This window comes from Cuculus canorus, chromosome 6 (assembly GCF_017976375.1).
Source record: "Cuculus canorus isolate bCucCan1 chromosome 6, bCucCan1.pri, whole genome shotgun sequence".
NCBI lineage: Eukaryota > Metazoa > Chordata > Aves > Cuculiformes > Cuculidae > Cuculus > Cuculus canorus.
The window spans coordinates 23,602,707-23,621,358 of record NC_071406.1 but is presented as its reverse complement, the minus strand read 5'-3'; the positions used below and the strand labels follow the sequence as shown (position 1 = coordinate 23,621,358).

General features: G+C 38.4%; 2 protein-coding genes across 5 annotated transcripts in view; one reads left to right on the top strand and one right to left on the bottom strand.

Moving 5' to 3' along the window:
- GPR155 (G protein-coupled receptor 155) overlaps window positions 1–8,673 on the top strand; it is a 30,115-nt gene extending 21,442 nt beyond the window's left edge. For 3 of the 4 annotated variants that reach the window (XM_054070260.1, XM_054070262.1, XM_054070261.1), the window contains 5 exons: window positions 857–990; window positions 2,502–2,597; window positions 3,016–3,080; window positions 3,834–3,971; window positions 6,128–8,673. In XM_054070260.1, the coding sequence (XP_053926235.1) occupies window positions 857–990; window positions 2,502–2,597; window positions 3,016–3,080; window positions 3,834–3,971; window positions 6,128–6,350 (656 nt within the window). In that variant the 3' untranslated portion in view covers window positions 6,351–8,673. Of the gene's footprint in view, window positions 1–856; window positions 991–2,501; window positions 2,598–3,015; window positions 3,081–3,833; window positions 3,972–6,074 lie in introns of all 4 variants that reach the window. The other variant, XM_054070263.1, reaches the window with a different exon arrangement.
- Window positions 8,674–11,158: 2,485 nt separating this feature from the next.
- On the bottom strand, window positions 11,159–18,649 carry SCRN3 (secernin 3). The gene is made up of 7 exons (XM_054070264.1): window positions 18,348–18,649; window positions 18,084–18,265; window positions 16,974–17,173; window positions 16,082–16,294; window positions 13,348–13,510; window positions 12,820–13,000; window positions 11,159–12,053 (listed from the first exon to the last, which is right to left on the bottom strand). The coding sequence occupies exons 1-7, from the start codon at window positions 18,516–18,518 to the stop codon at window positions 11,892–11,894; spliced, it is 1,272 nt and encodes a 423-aa protein (XP_053926239.1). The 5' UTR covers window positions 18,519–18,649; the 3' UTR covers window positions 11,159–11,891.
- Window positions 18,650–18,652: the final 3 nt, after the last annotated feature.

Sequence of the window (18,652 nt, the reverse complement as noted above, 5' to 3'; positions counted from 1 at the left end):
GCATCATAAGAATATTTTCCAATGATGGAGGAAGGCCAGTTTAATTTTCTTATCCTAAAAAATAAGGTAGAAAACATCTTATGATTGAGAGGAAATTTTATCAATCTACTGAGGGAGCACTTCTAAACTATAAATGACTAAAAGCAAATAGTAATGGATACACTTGTGTAACTTTGGCCTCAATAATTACCTTCTGCTATGGCTATGACAGGTCTTTTAAGTGCAAGCACTTAGGTATGCCCTTGCCAGGAAGTTTTTCACTGCCATCTAGAGGAAGATACTCAGAATTCCTTAAATCTCTAGCTGGAAAAGAGGCATCTGTTCTCTGTGTATTTGGCTTCTTTTGATTGATAGAATTATTACAGTGCTCTGATACACCGTCTTAAAAATACAGTCGCAGAACTGCAATAAGTACAGTTAATTGTCTGATCTAGAGCTTAACAATGCTAAGATACAGAGTGAAAACATTAGAGCTGATAGTATTAGATGTTTGGAATGTTTATTCTATACATTTATTCTAAGCTTAAAAACTGTTCTGAGAAAACACTATTTTTTCATGATTTCTAGTAGTATTTTCTAAATGTTAGCCACACAACAACTTAAGTTGTGGCTAAACCTTTGAAAGAAGATTTTTGCTGCAAACAATTTCTTCATTTTAGAAGCACTTGTAAGTTACTGTTTCATTTGAGGATACATGTCTGATCAGGTTATTGTCAGAGCCAATATTAAATTTTGTGTATGTGACTTCAGTATAGATACTTACGAGGTAATTTAACCCAGCAAGTTATATTAATGAGTTTTGCTCGTGGAGTTTGTAAGTTAGAAACTTGATGAAAGCGTCTGGTTTGTTTTTCAGCTGATCAATGCGTGAGTCATTGCAGTGCTCAAACCTGCGTGCTGGCTCAGGAAGAGCAGCTTCTACAGACGGGAGACAAACAGCTGGCCAGACATGTGCTGCTGTGCTTACTTCTTATTGTTGGCCTGTTGGCTGTAAGTAATTTTTCTCCCCGTATTGCTTAACTCATTGAGGTGGAATGATTTTTAGGAAAGCTATGTAGACAATCTAGAAAAACTTCCAGTTCCTCATGTAACAGTCCATTAAATGAATCCTTGGAAGAGGAATGTCAGTAAATTTTCAGTGCTGCGTCATAAACTAAAGGCAAGTTAAGACTGATGATGTTTAGTGAGCAAGCCACACTTGAGAACCCTAAAGGGAAAAAAAAAAAAAGGGAATTATATCATTTGTTAATTAATTTGTCACTATTACACCTCTTCCCATTTTTCTCAAGAGACAGTCTTATTCCTGAGACAATAACCAATAAAAATATAAAGTGAATTCTACTTCTGCAGGAGACTGTACAGAAATAGTTTCCGTCTAATCATGCTTATATTTGGAACTTGGATTTATTTGGGGTGCTTTAGTAATGAAGAATAATGTAAAACTGTTTGAAATGAGAAAATCCAGTTTTATTCCTTTTAGTGGTGGTTTGGAGGCAACATAGCTAAGTTGGTATTGCCAAGCATCATCACTGACTAGATCCAAGCTGTGAAGTGGCTGCTCCTGTGTAAAAAGTGTGAAATACCAAAATGTAATGCATAATTTTATTTTTTAACTGTGACAAAGAGAAAAATTAACTGTCTGTTTGAATGTAATGCCTAAAGTTGAGCTTCTTGTGGATGACAATTAGGGGGGAAGTAATTTTATTGAACGTGGAAAATACTGTGGCACTAATATGTAACCCTACAAAGCAGGACACTATGGCACAGCTATGTAGTGTAGTGGTTACTACTGTTGCTTTTCAGGCCGTGTGAAATTACGAAATGGAAATTTTTCTTCGCTCAAATTTCCTATATTTAGTATTCCATTATAATGTATTTTTTACATCCTCTATATTTAAGAGGTGTCCCAAATGTTAGCCTCCATTTTAGTTGTATCCAAATGATTATGTAGATACTATGAAGTGAGACCAGTTACATTAAAGAAATAGCCTCTACACCCAAAGAGGTTAATAACTTCGGAGTTTTTTGTCCTTCTGTCAGGCATCTAAAATAGCTGAAGTGGTATGTGCTTCAGCTTAACACAATCTTAACTATGTAGAAAATGCGTAGAAAGCACTGATCTCAGCTAAACAGGTCTAAAGACAAATACTGCAAATCTGTCTGGGCTAATATTGGCTGTGTTAAGTTGAATACCTAAGTATGCTTAAGGCAAGTTCCTTATGTAAACCTATAAAGGGACAGGACCTCTACGATGCTGTTTTGTGTTATTTTGTTTGAAAACAAACAAGCTTGCCCCAGTCTCGACAATTAAGCCTAATTAAAATAATAGTTAAGGTGTTTATTCCCTTTTATTTGTCTTTTATCTGAATAATTTGCCAAATAAAGATAGTGAAAATTGTACAAGCAGCTGTTAGCATGTGAAGAGTAAGAAAGTGATTTTGATTTTTAACAGTCAGGTTAGGTTTGTGGATTTTGGTGTGTTGGTTTTTTTTTCCTAACAGAACCTTTCCAGTTGCTTGTGGTGGCTATTCAACCAGGAGCCTGGAAGGCTGTATGTGGAACTGCAGTTCTTCTGTGCTGTGTTTAATTTTGGTCAGGTATGTATCAATGTTTGTTCTGAAAATCACTTTGTTAGTTGGTGTTGCAGCACATGCTGTTACAAGCACTGTGAGCTGAAGTCCTCAAACAATGCTAAAGTCACCAGCCCCCTGTATGTTTTGCCTTTTTTCCTCAAAATCTTTCTTTTGCTTTGATAGCTTTCTTATCATAATGCATGTCCTTTATGTGCATGAATACTTTTTAAGGTAAAAATGACAACTGAGTGCCAAATGCCTATGGAAACTGAGTAGGATTTTAGCCTTATTTATACAGAAAGCTTCACTGATGTCACTATCTAGATATCTAGAGAAGAGGGATACTTATGTGTTTTGGCGTTGAGCTTTTAGTATTTTATTTCTGTTCTTTAGATACTGAAGTTTTTGTTTAATGCTGTTTTTTCTATTTTTTTTCCTGCAGGGCTTCATTTCCTTTGGTATTTTTGGCTTAGATAAGCATTTAATCATTCTGCCGTTCAAGCGAAGGTAAATAGAATCTTTACTCTTACACTTATAGACTTAATTATTAAAGACAATAATTTTTAAAGGGTATTGAGTGTTCAGTGCCATTGCATTCCATTTCCTGTTCAGTCATCCAAATTTGCTTTCTCTCACAGTTGTGGAGAGTTAATTGCAGTTCACTGTGCACGGGTTTTACTGCTGTCCTAATGGCACTCTGAAAGACGAAAATCCCACGGGATTCCCATGGACAAAATCTTTGGCAAATAATGGTGGTGTGCGCGATTGGATCCATGAGGTGATGGATCTTCAGCAATAATTTCAGCTGATAAATTTAAAACTTAGATGTGAATGCTGAACCAGATTCTGTCATCACTGTTTTAAAGTCCTGTGTTTGTAACCTCATGCAAGTGCTTTGTGTGGATGAACACTTCCATTGGTACCTCACTGTGGAGGTGTCAGTTGTACAAAGCCATCTTTAATTTGGAGCTAGCTGGCTGCAGTGTGAATACAGCAGCTAAAGCTGGCTCCCAACAACTCTGTCTTTTCTTCTGCCTGGGCCTAGGACAAAGCCCCTCTGTTCAAAGACTGTACAAGTTTATTAGGAAGGTTGTATATAAATTATTGGGCACAAAACCAGTAAAATAGTTGTGATAAACTTCCTATGAGATCTGCTCCATTATCTGCAGTTTCCTTAAAAATGCCTCTGGTTGATTTGCTGTTTTTAATTTATTTTCTGTTGTCTTTTTCTTTACTTCTTTCTTTCTTTTTTTTTAAAAGACTTGAATTTCTCTGGGGAGGAAGAGAAGCAGCTGGGCATACGGATTCCTCTGTACCTGAGGAAATCAGGATGACCTGTCAACAGTTCGTTCGTTATCATAGAGATCACTGTGTCAAAAGCATTGTGAAAGGCAGAAGGTAAGGTTCCTCCCAGCACATACAACTTGTTACAAAGGTCACCATTTTAAAAATAATGAAATGCAGTTTAATCTGTCTGTGGGCAATTCCTGTCCTGGTATATTTATTCAAACCTCAAGGTGGGGATTAAGACTTTAGCAGTAGCAAGGAAATGTTTCTAGTCTCAAATTGAAACATTGGTTCAAGTTATCACATTACGCATCTAGATTTCATAGAAATTATAAAAAAATTGTATATCATTAAGGCAAGGCCCCAGTTTTTGCATTTAGCTGGAGTTCAGAAGAGAAAATCTTTCTGAAGAAATGTATATGGTAATGTCTGTAACAGAGCACATGCGTCTACGGGTTTTGTCAAACTTGAGAGTTCATTTGTTTTCATTTGAGATTAAGAAGGTGTCAGTATTTATGTGACTGAATATTTACTAATAAATAGCTTTTACGAGAGATGAAACTATTGCAACTGGTATCAATATGTACTCAGAGGCTACTCAATATGTGAGATTATAGTTGTGTTTTAGGACATTTATGCCTTGTGAGTTCATATAATTTCTTTTCCTCGTTTTCCTCATGAGGCCTAATCCTCAATTTGTGAAATCAGCAAAGCTTTCAGATTCGAATTACGATACTCAAATAAAGGATTACGTATTCGGGTATTTGTAGGTGGATGAGAAGAGAAATGCAGACTGAAGCGTCGGGAACAAGAAAAAGGTTCTGCCTTTATTTAAGTGTTTACTGTATGAAATAGACACAGGATAAATTGTTCTAATAGGACATTATAACTTTTCTCATTATGTGAGATTTTAAGTAGGACTAGGTTGACAGGATGGGGTGATATGTTAATGGTCAGATAGCCCAAAACAACATTCCAGAACTGTTTTTTGACAGTATCAGTCTTCTAAGAAATCAGTAATGTTCCATAAGAGATAAAGTTATGCATTTAGGAATAATGAACTACTGCACTACTGCAACTCAAGGACTTGCTTCTTTCGTGCCAGACTGAAAAGATGTTATCAGAAAATGTTTGTTTTGAAATAGGAGAGAGGTGTGCTTTCTGTGCCTCTGCTGCTATTATGGTTTCTTGGGCTTTAGGCTATTCATTTGGTTGGGTTTTGTGTGTGTGTTTTTTTTTAATCATGCATCACCTGAGAATACATCAAAAACTGACATTTGTTGCTTCTCTGTTTTAATATTATGTGTGTATGGAAGTAGTTTTTCTCTTATTTCTCCTTCTGAGTTAAAAGAAAGCATTTGTCTTCTCATTTTAAATATTTATCTAACTTGATCCTGTCCTCTTTGATTTAAACAAGTGGGACCTTGTAATCCTGGATTTCTGTTTATTTTAATTTTTGCTTCTCTGCTAATAGATGTTAGCGCTTGCTCTGAATTACTGCTGCTTTTAACTTAAAAAAAATTGGAGAAAGAAGTTTGGGGTTTGCTGTTAATCGTCTTCAGAAACTCTGCATGTGAATTGCATAGAGCAGATCTTAGATAACCAGAAACATTAATTGCTGCAGGTAAATTTCTGAAAGGTGTTTTGGCTGCATCTAGGTAGATGTTAGTGGCATTGTCTTATAAATATGTAAAAGAAAATTAGTTCAGTCTTGCTGTAAAGGTTTTGTTTATTCTTAGTGTTGCCTCTGTGGTAAATATTTAACCATATATGCAAGTTAAATGGTTTTCGTTTACAATATGTGTAAGCACTCCGTGTCTGTTTAAAGCTGTAGTGAAATATATATATTATAAAATGGAGTTAAAATGCAGAGTGAGTTCCAGTTGCTGCTAGCATGCTACTCTCAAATCATATATTTTGTTGCCAAAATGGTCATGTTAATGAGTGCATGGAAAGTAAGTATCCAAGAAATAGAATTACATTGTGTGCTTTTAGGAAATTGCTACTTGTGATCACTGCAGCTTATTTGGGCAAGGATGAAATAGCCTTGTAGGTACATTTTGCTTTTCATTGAAATGTCTGTAGCAAAAAGTAATGAACATTGGCATGTCCCTAATACACAAAACTTGCAGATTCTCTTCTAACATGGTCTTAACTATTATGACGTCTTTCCTTGTTTCCTGCTATTTTTCCTTGCCTTTCCCCATCGTGCAGTGGTGATACCAGATTTACAGAACATGTGGGTGAATCATTCCTTTGACATACAGGTGTGGTGCGAAGATCTCCACTGGCATCTTCTTTGGCTGTGACCTGGTGAACTGGCTTATGCAAGTTGGCCTTGCTTCTGACCGTGGTGAAGCTGTGATGTATGGAGACAGACTGATGAAAGGAGGCGTCGTCCAGCATATTACAAATGAATTTGAATTTCGGGATGAATATTTGTATTACCGCTTTATTCCCAAGAGATCAGTTGCAGTTGAGAACCCTTGACCTGAGCATGCAGGCAGAGAACAGGCAGGCAGGTGTGAATGTGATCATCCATCTCCTCTGCCTTCACTAATGAAACTGGAAGTATTTCTTTCTCAGGGCTCTTGTAGGTTTGTGTTATTCTCTCTTGTAAAGTTAAGAGATGTGGTTCCACTTGTGTCTATTCTGATGGAAGTGGTAGCAAGTGATATTTAGTAAGCATTCCAACCAGAATGCAACTAAACCCAAGATGCTCTGAATTTAGAGCATTTTTTCAATTTTGAGAAAAACAAATAGTAAAATAATACATGTCACTGTGGTATTATAGAAGCATTGTAACAGCGTCTTTAGTGACTGGTGCCACAATGAAAAAAAAAAACATGAGTGAGAGGTATTTTTCATGCTGCTGTACGTTTGCCATATTTTAGTGTGATGAAATACTGATTCCTTTTTACAGTCAGGCTTCTCCCTGACTTCATAGGATTAGGATTTCTTCTGTCATGCTTCAGTTTTTACTACTTATTCGTGTCCAACACAGGAACTTTTTCTAGCTGTTTACACCTCAGATCAGGTGGTTTGTTTCTCCCTTCAAGATAAAACCCTCCATTTATAAAAATAGAATTGTTGTCAAGATGATATCTATGTTGGAGGGTTAAAGCTGAGGAAATATTGATTGTTTTGTACAAACTTAAATAATGGTTTTGTACAAACTTAACAAATCTTGAAAACATATAAAAATACCCAGTGCTTCCTCACATTAGGAAATTGTATAATGTTCAGCCTGGTAAAGAGAAGGCTCTGGGGAGACCTTATAGCGGTCTTCCAGTACCTGAAGGGTGCTTACAAGAAAGCTGGGCTGGGGGAGGGGGGAAAGGCTTTTTACAAGGATGAGAGGAAATGGCTTTAAATTGGAAGAATGAAGATTTAGATTAGACATTAGGAAGAAATTATTCACGATGAGGGCGGTGAGGCACTGGCAAGGGTTGCCCAGAGAAGTTGTGGATGTTCTCTCTCTGGAAGTGTTCTAGGGCAGGTTGGGTGGAGCCTTGAGCAGCCTGGTGTGGTGGGAGGTGTCCCTGCCCATGGCAGGGGGTTTGGAAGTGGATGATCTTTAAGGTCGCTTCCAACCCAAACCATCTTATGGTTCTATAAACAATAGGTTCTGAAGTTTTGCCTTATGGTAGTAGTAACAGTTTTCTCAAGAGCAGGTTTTTTACCTTCCACGATTAGCCTTTCCAGTTTAATTCAGAAGTGCCAGTCTCAAATAAAGATGTTATGGAAGTCTTGGATACCTGTGCAAATCCAGATGAAAAGTTTTATCATATCATCAAACCTTTTAAATTAAGTACAATGGCTTTTAAATCTATGATATAAAGAACCTAACTGAACATCCAAGTTAGGCTTTAGAGTAAACTAAAGATACTAAAATTTTAGTATTAATTGCCTGACACAGGCTTCTAATAAGTCTCAGGTATCCTCTTACAGTTTTTAAGTAGTTATGCCAGTGTCATTCCAATTCCTGTGCCCTGAAGGCAGAATGTGAGACTGTCTGCTGTAGTATTTTGAAAATGTTAAAGACGATTATCCAATAGCCATTATGCTTCCCTTTTAAATCTGCAAGAACAGCATTTATGTCTGTATAAAAAAAATTATATGGTGAGGGAAAGGAACCCAAATATTAAAAAAATTATTTGTTCAAGTATACAAATAACTCTTTTTGTCTTTTTTTTAAAAAGTCTTTCCCTTCTTTTTCCTTTTTTTTTTTTTTAGTACACACATTTTTGTTACAGCTACTCGTGCATCTACATGGTATTGAGAATTAAAAGTGATTTTAGCATCATAAGCCACTGTTAAAAAAACAGTTGTTTTGCGGTAGCTATAACTCCATGCAAGACTCATACTGGAAAAATAATTCCTTTTACTTATTGTCAATCTTATTGCACGTCTGCAGTGTGCACAGAAACATAACCACATCCTACTGAATGTGTATGCTATACAAACTGATATATTTTAATGTTTTCCAGTAACAAAATAATTGACATTTATATCAGGCTGTGGCCAGAAAGGAAAAAATGTTCTATTTCCATTGCAACTGCTGAAGACTGCTGCATCAAATATCTTGGAATAATTACATGTACGTGACTTAAGAGCAGAAGCCGTGAGTATGCCTGGCTTCTGAGTACTGTAACGTGTCAATAAATCTGTTACTTGATTTTGGAGTTCTGAGCTTTGATGTGATGTGAGGTGTGGGATGGTTATGTGTGCCTGTTAAGATTAATGCAAAATGTGTTTTTCTGAGAGATTTATTAAAGTGGCTTTTGAGTTTCAAACTTGGTATTTCTTAAGTCCACACTTGATGCTCTTTGAGCAGGCAGAGCTTGTTTTCGGTGTTCACACAATGATACTAGTTTTTGTCTTAAGAGCGTAGACAGATCTTTAGGAACATTTTGCATTTTCATCTACTTACTAAATACAATTTAAAAAAAAAAAAAACAACTTCAAATCTTCAAGAAGTTGAGCTTAGATCAGATTTATGGTCCTCCAAATAGTCGTTAATCGTACCCATTAATCCAATGAGAGGCTATGATAATTAATAAATAGACTAAAGGAACCATGAGTGAAATACAGGATATTATAATCTATTTCTAAATCACTGTGTACTTCTGGAGGCTACGAATAGAATTTGGATAGCTTTAGAAAGTTAAATAACTTTTATCTGATAAATATTTGCTTACACCAAGGAGCACTGGCCAGTTTTACAATAGTTGACAATTTGATGTATGCCAACAGTTGATCTACTCAATTTTGTTGGTTAGAAATAGCTTTGCTTTAAAGATGTGTACAACGGTACAAGGAGTTCCTCTGTTTTGAAGGTGGACTAGTTTGGGATAAATCTCAGTTAACTTGGAAGTTATAATGAAAACATCCATTGAATGAGTGAAGTCCAGAGGAGTCTCCAGTGACACTCTTTGGTTCTTTTTTTCTCTTAATAATCTCAAAATAATTGTGATAATCGACAAGGGTGGATATCAAACTTCTGATTTTCTGGGTAGCAATTTTAGTACATTTTTTTAAAAATAATCTTTCATAAAGCTCTAGACCTTTTAAATTAAATGAGCTGCAAGATACGTTCCATGATGAAATATGTGCAAAGGTTGCCCTCTAGAGGACATTCTGATTTTTTTATGTTTTTTTGAGGCGGTTTTTGTTTGTTTTTTTCTTTAAACGTATTGTTGTGGGAGGGAGGGTTATTATTCATCCTGATCTCGTCTCCATTTTTACGTGTGTTCTAGGAGGACTAAATCCCAGGATAAAAAAGGTACAAAAATATCCTGTACTCTCTCGGCCATCACTAGATTCATCTCCACACATCACATTGTTTTTGTGTCCTGTAGAACAGTAAATAAAAACCAGCACAGAAACTAGAGGAACAGTCAGACTGTATTTACCTATTTGACAACCAGACTGATATACTTAACCTGGTTAATTGCCACCCTAGGTTTAAGTGGCCAAGAAGTTCATTTAAAAGCCTGTCCCACCATGTTCACTACTTTCATTCCTTGGTAACTTCACTGCATTGGCATTGTAGCATAAAACTCTTTCTCTTGTTTTGCTACGCTATCTGTAAACTTGACTCATACCTTGGTTTCCAGGTATTTCCAGTTTTACCTGGCATTTATTGATGCTTTGACGTTATCAAAGAGGTAGTGTGAAACAGATGGTGATCCAAAGTAGAATAAAGATACACACAGTTGTCAGGTATAGACATCCAGGAGGAAAACAGGTAAATACAGCAAAATTTTATTAAATATACCTTCCAATTCATGAACATCCACTGTACTATTGAACATCTAAGAAACTTTGTTGGCAGCACAGGCACAAAAGGTTCACAGTCAACTCAAGCTTAATTTCAGTCTTACCTGCTACTCAGTCTTACTTGCTACGGCCACTTGGTACAAGTAATGATCACTAGAACTGGAAAATTCAAGAACCATTACTGACCACTAGTTTTTTGCTGTGGATCTGACCAAGTATCCCAAATTAGCTTATACTTTCATTGTAGGGTCAGGGAAAACGAATTCTGATGAACTCTTGATTTTCTTTCTCATTCTGCAAACTTCATTGTGTCTGTACTTTGTTTGCCTATGCTTACTTTTTTTCACCAGTGGAGGGGTAGAATGGTTTGCAAAAGGAGAAAACTGCATGTGTGTAGCCCCATCTTTAGCATCTAAGATGACTCTAGAAATGGACTAACTATAGAAAAATCATCAAAGAATGGTCTTCCTGTGATCTGCTGTCTTTCTGGAGAGGTGCTCTGTCAGGTCACATACTTCTACTGCAGCTCTAATGCTCGATTTCATGCTACATGTTCTCTGCTGAAGGTTTGCAGTAGTGCGAGGTAGGCTTTTTTTTCCCCTTCAAATCATACTTTTTATCCTGCTTGATCATGTAGTAAAGTCAAAATATTCTTTCTTTGTTGTTTGCTCAGTTTGTCCCTTGCCACAGATAATGAAAGCAGTGTCATATTGATCATTACTTTTAAACAGGATCAGGGAGAAAAGAGTTCCTGGCAGGGCAAAAACCTTGATTAGATCAATTCCATAGTGTAGTGATTTTGGCAAGACAGGTCATGATTAAAAGGCTTTATATGAAAAAATTGGGGGGGAAAAAAAATATTTGAATGTCTTTTTAAATGTTTTGTACTTGTGTATCCCAACCTTTTCCTTCCTAGTTGCCAGACTTAAAAACGTTAACAAGCCAAGAAACTAATATTAAAGAACAGTGATGATGTTATGAGAGTGTGTTGCAGAATTAATTTGACAATAATCATATTGTATGTAAATAATTTATTTTTCAGTACCCGGGTAGGAAAAATAAGACAGGGAAGTGAAAATGGCATGGTAACTTGCAGGATGCTTGCATTCTTGAATTCCATGTAATCAGGTTTCACAACAAATCCTAGTAAAATTGTAACTGTGATTTGGTTACATAATATACTTTGACCCCTTAGCCTCATTTTACATTGAAGGAGTAGAAGGTTCATATACGAAACATATCTTAGAATGATTTTATCAAACAGTTGAATATCAATCAACATGCATCTCACTCTCCTTTTTTATTCAGTGCAAGTAATAAGTTCTACATTTTAGGAAGTCCTTTAACATGGCCATTTCAATACAAGCAATGTGAAATTCTGCTACAATTATCTTGACTATAAAAGCTAGAAGTGTGTACACTAGAACTGAGTTCTCTAAATCTGAGTTTGTGTTCTTCATCCAGAGATGGGGTTGTTCTGCAGTTTAGTCACGTGATTACATTCTACTTGCATCTATTTGTTGACAAAATCAATCTCTGCAGGCAGCTTTATGCCACATACAGACAAAGCCACTGCCTACCTCTTAAGAGCCTTTGCAGCATTGTTTCATACAACCAAAAGCTGTTTGGCCTGAATATCTTTAAAACTGTCCATACTAACTGGTAAACTGAAAGTAAGATGTAATCCCTATAGTCACTTCATTAGAAAGCTAATCATAAAAACACAATTACCACATTTAAATAGTAGTTTTAGCTATATATTTTGAGTTCTTCGTCTACACACTGTGAAAAAAGGTTAACCACTTGGTTAATGTCAAGACGTCCGTTTTGCAGGATTGATTCCATTTCGCTTATCTTCTGCTTCTCCAACTGCTGTATCTCTTTCAGCATGTTTTTTTTTTTACCTTTCTCCTGCAAAAAGAAACAGATGTGTATCACTAAAGACTCTACAGAGTACGCAGTGTTCATGCTGAAGGAATTTTGTTGTACTGTCCTTGTTTTAACCTCTTCATAGTTTCTAGGGTACAAGTTGTGTTGGTAGAAGTTAGCACCACGACAGGTTTTCTTAGATAGCTTCCCTAATATGCAGCTCACTTGAAAATAAACAAAATTAAAGCTGCTCTAGATAGTATGCTACCAAAACTTAAGTGGGCATATGTCTTATATTTTAGAACATGTATATGTAAATAGGAGAAGTTACTGTTAAAAGTAAGCAGCTACCTCTCTGCTTCACCTTTGGTCCAGCTGTCTTTGTGATCTTGTTTCCTTTCCTGTCCCTACTAAGCAATGCTAAAAGCTATGTTCTCCTTAGTGCCTGAGACCAGGGTCCTTAAGAGTTCTAAGCACTCTTCTCAGGACCTGTATATCTGCCTGTGACTGCTCCAGCACTTCTCCATTATCTGACTAGCACAGGGGTGCGTGTGGCCCTGCTGCTTTGCAAGATGAGCGGTACAGATATTTGCCTGGGGCTAGGCCTGGGGGCACAGCAAAGTGCTAGTTGCAATTTTTAGCGTTTCAAACATATGCCTGCCAGATGCCAAGATGATGGGCTTCTGGTGCACTACAGTGTTCTTCACAATCCATCAAAAGGCATTAAATGGTATCACATTAACAAAATGTGAGCAAGGAGCTTATATAAACCACCTGCTTGCATTGAAATCTAATTTAATCAACGTACCTCGATAGTTCCCATAACTACGGCAGCACTTTCATGTTTTTTATAGAGCTCATGTCTTCGATCTGGCTTACTCTGAAAACGTGGTTGTTTCTTAACTGGATCATCTTGACCAAATGTAGGAGAGCTAGTTTTTAATAACTGAGTAATATTGGGCACAAAAATGAAAGGCTTGAATACAGACCTAGAAAGAGAAAATAGAACAGAGATCTTTTACTGATACGTTTTTGTTAAAGTTGTTGAGTCAGATTGCTGTATTTTTCCCCATTCTTCTAATTCCTTCTAATTTTTTTTTCAAGATTTCTTTCTTAAACCTCCTTAGTGATATTTAAGTCAGTGTCATAGCAGTGTTTCACTAGGTGGGTTGGTAGATAGCATTAATGTACATTATGTTCCTCCTACTTTTTTATTGTGCTTTTTCAGGGGAAAACAAACAAAACAAAGCATAAAGGGAACATAATTAGACAAATTGCAACACTTTTCATTTAGATATTTTCTGCTTTTTATCCTAAATACTAGCTGCTACATCACCTCGCAGGATCTGGAGTTCCAGTAAAGAAGTGAATACAGGGCAGATCAGGATTCTGAGGCAACACAGACACCATGCTTCCAGTTGTCATAAATCCACCCTCCATATTAATGCCACTTTCTTTGTCACGAAGAATTTCCATCATTATTTCAGAAGTGATAGATCCTATTTAAGATACAATTATTTGCACACAGCGCTACTTACAATACAAAATACTATACTACTTATAATACTAAAAGGCATGTTGTCTGCACTGGGTGCTTTTTCCTTTAATAGGCACGCCAATTGTAGTTTGTTTGTGTTGGCAGAAAAAACCAAACACCCTAACAGCATATCTTAAGCAACACACTTAAAAATATTACTGTTTTCCCCAAAATATTTACATCAAAGAGTAGGTGATAATGAGCTGTAACATTTACAATTTAGAAAAGAGGGAGAATGATGACATACAGTGTGTCCCAGAAAGATAAAATACATATGGCTAGCAAATGGTCTTTCACACAGTAACTTTTCACGTGAAAGTTAGTTGCTTTGATTAAAGGCTGAACTTTCTGAGCACTGTGTGGAAGTTAGGATAAATCACTATAATAGTTATCAGTATTTGTATACAGTTATGGCACTCAGTTGCTTTGGAAATGTAAAAATAACAACTATACATGGATTTTGTGTGTAACTGAAAATGAAATGCCAAGATGGTCACTTTTTTTTATTTATTATTTTAATCATCTTATCATCTAAAACACTTCAAGTGATAATTGGAAGAATGCACTGGAATAACAACGTGTTCTTTACTCAGAACCAACAGAAACTACAACAGTACATCCATTTGTAAAGAAGTCTTAATCAACTACCTATGTGAAGTACAGTGCCAAACGTCTCTGTGAAAAGCAATCTCTCTTCCCAGGAAGGTGAAACAAAACCTTTTCCACACAGGCCTCTGCATCTGCGGTTTAAATGCTATTGCTGTTCATGCAGCATACACTGAAGCTTAAATACTGGCATGATATCATTAGGCAATCCAATATTCTAACAGTCAGCAATTGCAGTTTTCTTTTCGAATTTGGTGTACCCGTTGAGTGTACACTCATGGCAGAAAAACATCACTTACTATTTAATCTTTTAGCATTTCCCTCACTGAAGTTCTACCTGCATAAAGATTCGTGGTTTTTTTTCAACTGCCTTGCTGTATCCTTTTAAAATAATCACTCTGCTGCTAATTCAGATGTCTCCTATATATATATTGGGGTTTTTTTTTTACATGTTTCAAATTGCCTGTACACAGACACACAGCACTGCATTTCAGCAACGAAATGCTCTTAAGTATTCCCACAATTGCCTAGGAAAGTCAGAGAATTCAAGAAATTAGCAAGCTAGATGAATCAAAGAAATTAAAAGAAGCAAGAGTCAGTTTGTCAACCGTAAGTTGGCAACTTGTCTAGCAGGAAAGAAGGTATCATGTATCATGAAAGACTTCTTTTTTATTCCTGAAATGCATTCCCTGTTTTTTAGGATATAAATAATGTTTATATAAAAATGGTTTTCACAAGCCTAGAAAAAAACCTGTCATGCACTGAGTGAAAAAGACAGGAAGGGTAGATAAAGAAACCAGTGATTTTACTGATGCTGTAAACCAAATAGCTTTTAGATAGGGCACCTATTTAAAATAAATCTAAACAAACTGAAACCATATGAGGTTGATAACCTGAACACCCAGTGTGATTTTTAAAATGGTTCAGGTAAATGCCTGAAAATGGGGATTTAGAATGAAAACACGAACAGAATCTCAACGTTGTTATAATACAAGTAAATAGTGGTATTATAAAAATGCTTTCAGTATTCAGAACCTGCAGTTCCCAAAATGAATGCAGGATTTACATGATCACTAGAGCAGGACAGCAAAAAGCAATTCATTCTGATGCACTAACTAAAGGCTAACCCTGGTCTGGCAGACCTCAGCAAAGTAAATAAAAAAAATGCAGGGGTGCAATGTAATTTTGGTTCAGATTAATTACTTCAAATAAGCAAGTGAATATAGATGCAGTGAAAGCCTGCCAGATGGATGCAGTTACAAGAGAGTAATAGCTTCTTTCTACAGAGTTCTGAAAAATAACTGTTAGTGATTAGAAGCACCTGCTTCAGAGTACACAAAATTATTTTGTTCTGCCCTCAGTGTGTTTTATTAGACTACACAAGGTTAGAGTAGCAGTTCTAGTGAAACTACAAAGATTTAAAAACAAATCTCTAAAAACAAATATAAGATACGTATCTGAACACTGTGCTGTTGTCTTAGGCCTATATGAATTGTACCAGATTGAAGTTGTTCGGAAGATTCTGTTTGTGGCTGCAAACCATTTGGAGTCTGTTACAGCCTTTGAGGTTTGGTTGTTTTTTTTTCTTAGAGGTACAGTAACAATATGTAGCCTATCAAAATGTTTCAGAGCCAGGTCTGATGGAGCATTTAGCAGTATAGTGTTAATGCGACCTTTCAGTGTTGTTACTGTAGCTGTGCATGTTTGATATTTGACCCTTGTTTTTATTTTTCCTCATTAACAAATTCAAAAAATGGATAGAAGACTTCAAGTTCAGCGCTTTTCCTTTAGGCAAAAAATTATTCTAGTAAGTTCTGGTTCACCAAATCTTGTGAATGATTACCCACGAGAGATGTCTAATGATTTATGGTTTAATGTGGCTCACTAAATGCTTTGCATTTCTTAAAAAAAAAATCAAAAATGATACCTTTGTGTTTGTTCAGAAGTTTATAGCCTTCACAGTATCGGCCTCTAGATGTGGTCATTCTGGCAGTATCTACGTAAGAATAAGTGGCAGCAAAATCAAATTCCTTTTTCCCATCCCACCAGCCCTTGCTTTTGGCGTATTCCTTCAATTCTGGGTGTTCTCTGTCAATCTTGGTTGTGATAGAGAGCTGGTTGGAAATATTTCGTACACCTCCTGTTTTTAAGGTGAGAAAAGAATAATTTTAATACATCTAATACTTTTTCTTGTTATTTTATTTACAATTAGCTTACTAAAGCAAATTATGCACTGAAGAGTTTCCTACGAGTCCTGCTGTTTATTTTTGGCTCTTTCTCCCCCACTACACGTATCTTTCTGATTCAAATTCCACTGTGACTCAGTTTTGACTGATTTACTTTTATTGCCAACATCATATTTCACATCTGTCCTGATTATGCCCATCTTTACATTCTCCCTCTTAGACCTCCAAAGACATAGCTTGTCCTTCTGGAGCCATGGAAGAATTGGCACTTCAGGGCCCACCACACCGACTCTGTCATCGTTACCCTATGACCAAATGAAATTGTCATCAATTGCCACCATCCTTAAGACCATACATCTGCTGTCATTCAGACGCTGACCTTCTTCTTGTCCTGTGTTTTCCAAGTGCAGGAGTGGTCATTTCTGACTGGCAAGGCCCCCTGTGACTCAGCTCCTCTGTGAAACTGCTAGTCTCTCCACACTGATGCCCTAGGAAGCAACTCCTGTTTGTTTACAGGCACATGTACGTATCTGGAGGCTAGTTTGATGCCTTAACGAAACAGTAAATGCAAAGTGAAGGACTCCTAATTGCCATTGCATTTGAAATGTTTAAAGGGAGGATGATCATCCATACCTTCTACTTTTTCTGCCGCCCAGTATTTTCCTGATGTCTCCAGCACCCATGCTTCCTTTCTGTCGGCTATCAGAAAACTGTTATAGTATGTAAATGCCATGTGGCTCTCCATACAGTTTCCTCCCTGTCCATATTTTTCTAGCAAGTCAACAATGACAGTAAGAGCCTTTTCAGCTGTGTCAGCTCTCTCGAGTCCAAGCCTAAAACAAAAGGAAGATATTATTTTTGGAACTATAAGCTTCACCTACAACTGCTCAGCCTGAGTATTCAAATGGAATTGGAATGCTATTTCTCAGTGTACCTTGTATGATCTTGGTAAGAGAAAGGAGCAAGCTGTTTAAAGGGCTTGTCTGAAGTAGGTCCTGTATGTCCTTGACACAGGGAAAAACAACCAAATGAAAGTACGGAAAGGCAGGGAGAGGGCTGCTAGGAAACCCCTGCAAGTATTGGACTGGAGAAAACAGTACCAAGCTATGACTGCCTGTGGTGGGTTAGCTAGTGTTACATTGGCACCAGCGAGGCAGGCACACGCTGCCATTAGTTACTTGGAGATGTGTGGCTAAGACTGAAATGTAAAAGTACGGGGGAATACGGAATGAACACAGACCCTAGAAAAGGGCCTGAGCACCAGTTCCTGAAGTCCGTCCATCCTCTTGACAAGAGTCTTGTTTCAATTTAGCATAAGCTTTATACAGAAAGAAAAAGTCTGATGGTTTCCTTGATGGATTCCATTCTAGCACCTGACACCTCTCCCAGGGTCCTGGCAGAGATCCGACGCCCATGCCAAGAAACACTTATTTTTAACCACGGCTGGTGCAGCAGAAGGGACTGAGGCGTCTTCTGAAAACGAAAGCACGTATTTCCCTGTAGAGCCCAAACTGAAACATTTTAGAATCATAGAATAGTTTGCGTTAGAAGAGACCTAAAGATCATCCAGTTCCACCCCCTCTGCCATGGGCAGGGACACCCCCCACCAGACCAGGCTGCCCAAGGCCCCATCCAGCCTGGCCTCCAACACCTCCAGGGATGGGGCAGCCACAGCTTCCCTGGGCAGCCTGTGCCAGTGCCTCACACACTGTCCCGAGCTCGGTCCCCTTTACCCTTCCGAACCTCACGAGGTCCATGCCGAGGAGCGCCTCGTCGTCGCCGACCTCCTCCCTGCCCCACACCGCTTCGTTCCCGATGCACACGCCGTGCTCGTTGGCGCCCATCTCCGCGCCCCAGAGCCAGGCGGGGCGGCTCAGCACCACGGCGTGTGTCCGCTCCGCCTGCTCCACCTCCAGGTAGGTGCACTGCGAGAGGCCGGTCAGCCGCGGCCGCGCCGGGACGGGGAGCGGGGGGGAAGGGGGAGAAGGGGGCCGCCCCCCGGCTCACCTGCAGCGCGGCGCCCGGCGGGTGCGCCGCGCCCGGGAAGAACACGACCTCCTGCACCTCGTCCGACGGACGGTCCGAGTTCTTCCCGAAGATCACGCGGGACCCCGCCGCGGCGGGCGGCAGCGCCACGAAGGTGTCGCAGGAACGGGGCGGCGGCAGCCGGGGGGCCATGCCGGCGGCGGCGGGGGTGGGTCAGCGGGGCCGAGCGGCTGCGGAGGGTGCGGGGCCCGCGGCGCGGGGCAGGGACAGCGGGGCGGGGACAGGAACGGGGCGTGAGCAGCGGCGGCTGCGCGGGGCAGGGCGGG